We start from the raw sequence: 9,434 nt of genomic DNA, 5'->3' as shown, positions 1-9,434 counted from the left end.
CTTCATTAGAGCACATTATTATCTTGTTTAATACATATGTAATATCCATGTAAAATAAATCCATTGTATATTTCTTGTAAGATGATTACACAAAAAAAAGAATTATCTTCAATTTAAATTTTTATAAAATTATTCTTTTATCTAAAATTTTTGCACATTTTATATTTTTTTGTGTTACAAAACCGTTTTAAAAAGCATTCTGGGACAATTTTTCTACCAATTGTAAGATTAAAAACTTCATGTAGGTAAGTACAAGATTTGGGTGCTACATTGATTTATATATTGTCCATTGACATATCCCTTATGATCGCTGTTTTCTTTAGGAATTAGTTTATGTTAAAATTTTGTTTTAATTTTTTCTATTTTAGATGCTGAATATAGGTTTAGTGATTATCTTTAAATAATACAGATGTTTTTGCTTACCATTGGCTCTTTTGGTTCTATTTTGTTTACAAAATGCAATAACATAGACAAACTTGTTCATAGGTTTTAGAGTACATTTCATAAATGAAACAATGCATGGTTTGTTTCAAACTATTAGTGTCATAACTTGTCAACCAATAATTTTAACCTTCAGAAGGATGTTAATGGTGATTGGGGATTTGTATGAAATTTATCGTCCATTGTCTTTTCCACAAGTGTTTCGGTACAACGGCATTTGGCTGGCCGTTTACCAGATCTTTGCGTACAGACGTACGAAACCTGCTACTTCCCACAAGAGACAAAACCAGCATAGTTACTAATACAATTTATTGTATGAAAACGGTCATGCTGAAATAGAAAATAACAAAATTAATAATCAAATATTAAAATGTTAAACACATGATAAAATAAATCTTGTAAAAGAGAATAAATCTTTTCTTATTTGGAACAATCGTCTTTTTTAATAAAGTAAATATTCATTATGAGAGGTTGCGTGACTTCGAAATTATATTTTAAAATATATAAAATGCTAGAGTTACTTTTTGCTTAAAATTAATCAAAATTAAATACGAGTTTGAAATTCATAAACAAAATCATTATAGACTACAATTAAAATATTCTGATACAAAAATAAATTAATTACTTGGTCTAATTTAAGTAAAAATGAAAGATTAATTTGCCGTCTTTTAAAATTCACTCCATTCCATTAAAAATGCTTAAAGAAAGAATTCTTACCGAAGTTTTTGTTCCTGTAAAGCCGGGAAGCACTCAAAGGTATTTTTCAGTACGGACAACACCACAATTCTGACTATACATGGTTTTTTATCACGCAGATAATCCGCACATTTTTAAAGAAAGATTAAAGATGGCTACGCTCGCTTTGTTTATGGTCCATGCGCAAGCATTGTTTTGAATGCCGCGTCCAATTATGAACATTTGAATCTCACCGCTTTCCAAACTGACATTAATGATAAGGAAAACAAAAGGATAAAGGTTCGAGTTCACAAACGCATCACACTATTATACTTCCAATACACACCCGCCTGAAAGTGGGGAATCGAACACCACACTATTCAAATTTTCAACTTTGTGTGCAGACAATGTCCACAAAAGTCACAATTCAAAACCACATAAATTACAAGAGTTTTAAATTTTGGCCCTTTGGCCTCAAATTTGCTAGTAGTAATATTCACGAATACTCGCACTAACACAAATGACACAATTCCACAAAAATGTAGGAATAAAGGAATAGGAAATAAAACATTCTTCATTGAAAGCTTACACATTCACTACTCACTCATAACACTTATTCTCATGGCCTCACAATTTTTCGAAATAAACAAATGGTTATTTGAAATTGTTAGACCATGTAATGCAATACATAATAATAATTTAAATAAGTACCCAAACTTTAATTAGGTACCTAATCGATAATAATGATAATAATAATATTCTTAATATTAAAATAAACTTAATGCTAAACATAATCTGCATTAATCATCAAATAATTCATTCAAACTTTTTAATAAAAGAAGAATAATTACTTTAAAAAAATTCTTTTCAAACAAATATTTTTGCTAAAGAAAAGTGAAAATGCGTACGTAAATCTTTCTTCGATCAAATCTTTATGTAAAAGATAGATAAGAAACAATCCTTAAATCTAGATAAACAGAATAATCAAATAAAGTAAAATTATCCTTAATCTAAACATATCATCAAAATAAAATATCCTTATATCTAAGAACATATAAAAGAACTGTATTAATTCATCAATAAAACATCAAAATGAAAGTAAAATTGCATTTTTGCATATGCGAATTTTAAATTAAGCTCAAAGTAAAAGAAAAGTCTCAAAAAGTGTTTATTTGGCAATTTCTCTTTGGCTGAATAGATAATAAGCTTTTCCGTGTACTTATTTATACAGTCTTTTAAAATTAAGAGCAATTGGGGCCTCAGTTCAACCTGAACCTCGAAAGCTTGCAGATCAAACCGACGCACTACAATTATAATAATGCCACGTGCGACGAGTCCTGTTTATGGTTATGTTTTGTTTCTTTTTTGTGTAACCGTGAACAGGATTCCTGGCGCGGGGCTCAATTCACGAACATTTCTGAAAAAGATAGAATGAAAAATGTTCCAAAGTTAAAATCTTCAAATAAAGAAGGAATCAAAGAAACTACAAAAGAATCTTTTTGAAATCATCAAATATTTCTTAAGCTTTAGTTTTGCCGTTATGTAAAGAGTGCAGCCGAGGAAACAGAGCTCGTACGCTTTATATAGCGGTCTTATTAGGCTAAATTCTTCAAAAACAAATCTAAGTGCATCTGCTATGTTCATAAAATTACTGCTTTTTTTTTGTTTTTAGGTAATCTTCAGAACGAAAATAAAATATAATAATCTTAATATATAGTTGATATTAAATTATTTATAATGCTTGTAATATAAAAAGATATTTTTAAAATGATCAAATGTGTTTCATTTCTATTCTTATCTGTATATATCATATTTCACGTCTGTTAAACAAGAAACGACAATAATGCTTCGCATCCAAAATTAAAAAAAATACGTACCTAAGATTTTTTACGCGAAAAAATCCCAGGTCCCGATCAAATAAATCCGTAAAGAAAACTTATGTATTCGAATAGAAAACTTTAGTTTTATGCGTTGGAAATAAAATTTTGAGCTCATTTATAATTTTAAACGAATTTGTAAGGAAATTTGCGTCAATTATAAATTAAAAAAATGCAATTGTTGAAAGTTTTAAAAAAATACGCGATAAGAACGATACTAATAAAAATACTTAATCGTCTTGGGAATCATCTTGGGGTAAGTTTACTTTCAACAATCGTCTTGAAGAAATCTCGTTATCCGTGGCTTCAACATCATCGGACAATTTGAAACGGGCTACAACTGTACGGCCACCGCCTCGTATGTCTTGAACTCTGCCGAGGCGATACTTCTTAACCAAGTTGGTGCACCCGTCAACAAGAACGACATCTCCAACGCCTTTCGGAACTTGATTGCGCCTCCACTTTACTGTGCGCAATAGCTCAGGCAGCAGCTGCTGCTTGTAGACTTCATGGAACTGTCTAGTCAGCTCCTCCAGATGGCTTAAACGGCGTGTAATTCGATCTCTGGAACCGGTCTCGAACGAGCAAATCCCGTCGTTAGCTCTGCCACCCAACAAATCAGCAGGAGAAATGATTCTCCATGTATTAACATCATTCCCTTGTGTAGCATAGCTCAAGGGTTTAGAGTTTAAAACTCTAGCAGTTTCAGCAGTCAGCAGCAACAACTCGTTGTGATTGACAACAGCTCCACACAACTTCTTATTGAGGACACGCTTGACCATGGCGACCTGGCGCTCAACACTTCCTACATACGAATGAGCGCCAGTCGGTACAAGGTGCCACTCAAAACTCACATCAGATTTCTTCATAACTTCATCAAGTATTCTTTTCGAGCCAAGAAAATTGGTGCCGCGATCAGTAGTCACGACTCTGGGCATGTTGTAGAATGCTTGAAGCTTTCTGAGGCCAATAATGACAGCCTCAGTACTGTAATCCAGCAGAACATCAATAAACACTGCTTGTGTAAAACGACAACAAACAATTAGCAACCAAACCTTGTACTTGGCTGGGTTCTTCCTGGTGCGGACTCCAGGCCTTTTAACTTCCATCGGGCCAGCAAGGTCAAGGTGAACATGGAAGAATGGAACTGAAGATTCTAACCTGTCGGGCAGGACGTCTGCCATAGTTGGGGCTGAACGACGTGCATACTCTAGACAACAACTGGAACATGACTTGACAACCTTCATAGCTTCCTGGCGGCCACGTGATATCCAAGCATACCTGCGACTCTGTACCAAAGTCTTTCTATGACCGGCATGGCCAAGTTCATCGTGGGCCTGCTGTAGGAACAGTCTGGCCAAGTTATTGTGACGATCAATCAAAATAAGGCCAGGGGAATCCTTGAACAGCTTTCTCTTCCCCTCGGCTGCTGCCTCCAAGGCCTCATCTCCACGGGAACGCATCTTGAGGACTCTGAATTTACGAACAGGATAATAGCCATTATTACCAACGATAGGCCAGTACACCTCAGTCTCGTGATAATAAGGTTGAAGACTATCATATTTACCTTCAGCCTCCATAACCATCTCCTTCTCCTGGTTGTATGATGCCAGGAATAAATCACACACCACATCTAGGTAGGTAATTGAAAAAGTGTGATTGCTATAAAACTTGGAATCAACTAGCGGCTCTTGTCCAGCTGGAACCGAAACTCCCGTCGGCTCTTGTCCAGCTGGAACCGCAACACTGATCGGCTCTTGTCCAGCCGGAACCGAAACTCTAGTCGGCTCTTGTCCGGCTGGAACCGAATCATTCATCGGCTCTTGCCTGGCCGGAACTCGTTTCTTAACAAGCAACAACTTAAAACAGTTGGCAGCTCTGATCACCGCCTGCATAGTTTTACGTGCCTGCCTGTAGGTACGTCGTGCTAAAGTTCTCCAGAAATCAGTATCAACTACCTGGACGGCCATACACTTCAATCGGACCATGCGCTGATTCATCTCAGCCTCTAGGATGGGGTGATTTACTTCACCCGCCTCTTTACAGGCCACTGGTCCTGCTCCAGGCGCAGCCATTCAGGCCCATCCTGATACCTGGATCCTGGTGAAACATCTTGAATGGTACAGGCACCTCTGGTGGCAAGATCTGCAATGTTCTGATCTGTAGGAAGCCAGCGCCAATCCTCTGGGCTGGTCTTGCCTGCTACTGCAAAGGGCAGGGCTCGGACAATTGCGTCCGCCAATCTTGCCATTAAAAGACATGACAACAACTCAAGTCTTGGAATGGACTCAATCTTAACAGGAGCCACACGACTCTTGCCACTGCATAAAATCACTTCAAAGCCTCTGGCCGTTGGCCAACGTAGGTAGATGATGGCTGCGTAGGCTGAACTTGAAGCATCAGAAAACCCAATGATGGTTGGGAGCCCCAGTGGCTCATCAGGAACTAAAGAACGTTGAAATGGCACTTCTCCAAGCTTAGCCCTGTCGGCCAAACTGTCAACAAAATCATCTCTCAGCTTGGCAGGCACATGCTCATCCCATGATACGCCACTAATGCAAACCTCCCGAAGTATAAGCTTGGACTTCAGGAGTAGTGGGCACATAAGGCCAAGAGGGTCATATAATTGCTGTACGACCCGCCAAATCTCTCTCTTCGTTACACAATCTGGCATGGCTCTCCATAAATCTAACAGATCAAGGTCCTCCAGCAATTTTCGGCCCTTTATCTTGGCGCCATGATTCACCCGAGCAGGTAAAGTAAGAACATCTTCTCTGGGGGCCCATTGTATGCCCAGTACCTTAACAGGATCAACATCATCTCCAGAATAAATAACTGATTTAAAGCTGAAGTTGCCAGGTTCAATCATTTCCTTCAACTCTTCGACCATTTTGACGGCTTCTGGCTTGCTATTATGACCGCCAGTATGGTCATCAATGTAGGTACACTGCTCCAGCTTGATAGCTGGAGCATCCTGATGCAGTACAAATTTGGAACCGGTAGGTTGTTGCTCACTTCTCCACAGGTCCTGCTTCGCAACTACCTCTGCTCCCTTGACGTATTCAGATCCATAAACATCATGAACATCTTGGCGGCTGCGCCCTCCAAAAATCTGTGCTGTCAATCTCAGGGCTGTGACGGCGAAATCGCCTGCCAATTTCTCCCCGAAGTTAACTTTTTTGGTCAAGTAAACTTCGGGGTTGGCATGTTCATCCTCTGCAAACCACACTCTCTTCAGCTGCGAATCTTCATATGTGGCCGCCAAAGAATTGTAAAATTTACAGACATCACACACACAGGCACACTTGTAACTTCTGAACCGAATAAGATTGTGAAACAAAGTGTAGGTAGGTGGTGGGCCGTCCATCATAATATGGTTTAAACTTGTACCATTGCAGGTCAAGCTAGAATTTGCGCAGATTCTCAAGGGGGTAGAAATACTATCCTTGAAGGCCGTCACTAATGAATTAAAATAGACTGGCCCTTCAAATGCTAAGTCTTGTGGCGTGGCTTTGACGTACACCCCACGGGACACCGCCTCCTTGAACACCTTCACGAACACGTCATATTCGCCGTTTTTTATCATGCGCCGGCGATCACGAAGCGCGATATTATACGCCTGCCGCGAATTGTTCGGCAGCGTATGTGTTGGCAGCCGATATGGATAAGCAGCCGTCCACTCTTTCTTCACAAGATCCAATGTTAAACCTTCTTTTATCAGATCCTGTTTTCGCTGATCAACGGCTGACTTGCCTGACGCAAGTGCCAGGCAATGCCTGCAGCCCTTGCATCCACTGCACAGCCGCGGCGGCTGCACGCCTAACGCCTCCGACGATAGGAAGTCCATAGCTGCAACTTCCAACTTAGTAACTTTACAAACAACTGGCTTGCTAACAGGCTTTCCATCGGCTGAAACAACAAGGAAACCCGTACCAAAAATGCTGCGGTATAATCTTGACTCGCCGATGAGTTTATCCGCCGCTGGGAACGTCGTGGGCATGACATGCCCGAGGAGAATATCAAGTGGTCCATTGACCAATGAAAAATCTTGTGGCCTCATATCAAACAGAGCAGCTGCGGCGACTGGGTCCATGCTGCGCAGCCCATCTGTATGTCCAATTGTGTGCACAACAGCTGCTTCCATAACATGCTTGTTCTTGTTACGGTCAACCAGGCAGAGTTTAACTGTTGGGCATGACTGAACTTTGCCATCAGCCATTGAAATGGTAGCTACACGTCCAGTAGAGGGCAACTGCAACTTCTTGGCAATAGACTGTGTAACCATGGTGAGGTTGGCACCTGTGTCCCACATCCCAGACACAGGCACCTTCCTCTTGTAGACATCCAGGGCGTCCAACTTCTGGAGCATCAACATGTAATTATTCTCACCCAAAAACGGCGCTTCATACACAGCTGAAACCTGGGCGACGGACTCATGAAGGAGGGAGTTGTGTTTCTGTCCACAATTGTTAATCCTGCAGCCTCCAAGCTTCTCAGCACGCGGACACTCTGAGGCGCGGTGCCCTTTATTAAGACATAAAAGGCACCCGCCGATTTTCATCACAAAATCTTTCCGTTCTGGAACAGACATGGTTGTAAACTTCGAACATTTAAACAAAAAATGATCTCCACTGCAGCCGTCTGACGGACAGGACTGCTTCTTCTTGAACTTGCTAGGTGTACCAGGTTTACCTACGGCGGCCGCAGCTGCGGCAGGATTACCTTTCCTCTTGGACAGCGTGTCCAAGCCGTGGCTGCTACGCATCAATAATGCGCCACGCTGCTGTTCTAGTATATCCAGCAGCTTAGGCACGTCGGGAACGTCCATGCTCCCGAGTGCAAGGTCGAGCTTATCCTGAAACTCTTTTGGCAGTTTCTTAGATAACATCTCCAACAATAAAACTGTGAGCCATTGGCTTGTAGAAACTGCATCCTTACCATCAGCCTTGGTCATCTGCTCGAGCTGGTTGATGGCACCTGAGAACTCGGCAAGAGCGCTAACAATCTGGCCGCTCTCGGACAATTTACCTTTCTTGTCCCAGCTGTTGAATATACACAACATCTGTCTGGTTCTGGATTTGAACAATTGGTCCAAATATGTCCATTGCGCTGCATGCGTGGCAATCTGTTGCAACTGCAGCCTCAACGGTTTATCCTTCATAACTCGTTCACAACTTAACACCATCTGCAGGTAGCTGGGCTCATATCCAGTAGTAAGCTTCTGGAAATTCTCCTTAAATTGCGCATAAGAAGATTCTTGCCCATCAAAGCTGGGAAGGAGTTTTTCGTCTAGGCGTGGCATGTACCCATGAGACAAAAACATCGGACTGGCAGCAAACGATTGGGCGCCAAATGACGGCAGCATAGGATCTACCGAGGCACCCGAGACTGGCGTAACAGGCTCTTGCTTAGCCTTTGCCAGCGTCTCCATCAGTTTAGTCATATCACTAATAATTTTAGTTGGTAAAGGTATATAATCACCTTTAATAACTTTCACTATTTGCATACAACGTTGTTGCAAACTGTTTTTGTGAGCTGCAAGATCATCACCAAGAACTAAGACCTCATTGTTTATCGCTCTTAGCTCATCTATGGCACTTAATGTAAGTTTTAACTCGCTATAGTTCTTTCGTGCCATGATAACGTCACTATAAAAATCCTTTAGGTTAATATCATCTTGGATTAACACATCCAGCTGTTGAAGACCGCTCATGGTACGTTCCAGATTTAGGTTCGCATCATGGACAAGGATGCATTCCTTGGCGAGATTAACATTGATGTCTGCGGTGTCTGAAACTACCTGCATCACTCTGTCTAACTCTTCGGTTATCACTTCAACTGCCATAGGCAATCTGCCCGACAATAATTCATACCTAGTCTTTTTAGGTGCCATTTTCACTTTTGTTAACACTGATTACAACTATAGTCACGTGTAGAATTTTATTCACATTCAACACATACGGTAACTGTCACTGGCTTTGACTGGCTGACTGGACTTCTTACCGTTTTCATTGTTTCGGTACAACGGCATAATAAAATTAATAATCAAATATTAAAATGTTAAACACATGATAAAATAAATCTTGTAAAAGAGAATAAATCTTTTCTTATTTGGAACAATCGTCTTTTTTAATAAAGTAAATATTCATTATGAGAGGTTGCGTGACTTCGAAATTATATTTTAAAATATATAAAATGCTAGAGTTACTTTTTGCTTAAAATTAATCAAAATTAAATACGAGTTTGAAATTCATAAACAAAATCATTATAGACTATGATTAAAATATTCTGATACAAAAATAAATTAATTACTTGGTCTAATTTAAGTAAAAATGAAAGATTAATTTGCCGTCTTTTAAAATTCACTCCATTCCATTAAAAATGCTTAAAGAAAGAATTCTTACCGAAGTTTTTGTTCCTGTAAAGCCGGGAAGCACTCAA

The 9,434-nt window shown here is 39.8% G+C and overlaps 2 protein-coding genes and 1 long non-coding RNA gene across 3 annotated transcripts; all 3 read right to left on the bottom strand.

The window, feature by feature from the left end:
* Positions 1 to 735: 735 nt before the first annotated feature.
* On the bottom strand, positions 736 to 1,322 carry LOC145327962 (uncharacterized). Its single transcript, XR_013882291.1, has 2 exons — positions 1,159 to 1,322; positions 736 to 771 (listed from the first exon to the last, which is right to left on the bottom strand). It is a non-coding gene; the product is annotated as an uncharacterized LOC145327962 (long non-coding RNA).
* Positions 1,323 to 3,223: 1,901 nt separating this feature from the next.
* On the bottom strand, positions 3,224 to 4,579 carry LOC145328390 (uncharacterized). Its single transcript, XM_080172029.1, has one exon. The coding sequence runs from the start codon at positions 4,577 to 4,579 to the stop codon at positions 3,224 to 3,226; it is 1,356 nt and encodes a 451-aa protein (XP_080028155.1).
* Positions 4,580 to 5,016: 437 nt separating this feature from the next.
* On the bottom strand, positions 5,017 to 8,886 carry LOC145328389 (uncharacterized). Its single transcript, XM_080172028.1, has one exon. The coding sequence runs from the start codon at positions 8,884 to 8,886 to the stop codon at positions 5,017 to 5,019; it is 3,870 nt and encodes a 1,289-aa protein (XP_080028154.1).
* Between the last annotated feature and the right edge of the window lie 548 nt (positions 8,887 to 9,434).

This window comes from Acartia tonsa, chromosome 9, assembly GCF_053477335.1.
Source record: "Acartia tonsa isolate MP-2025a chromosome 9, ASM5347733v1, whole genome shotgun sequence".
NCBI lineage: Eukaryota > Metazoa > Arthropoda > Copepoda > Calanoida > Acartiidae > Acartia > Acartia tonsa.
Note: the sequence above shows the minus strand (reverse complement) of the source record. Positions and strands in the feature narration are given on the sequence as shown.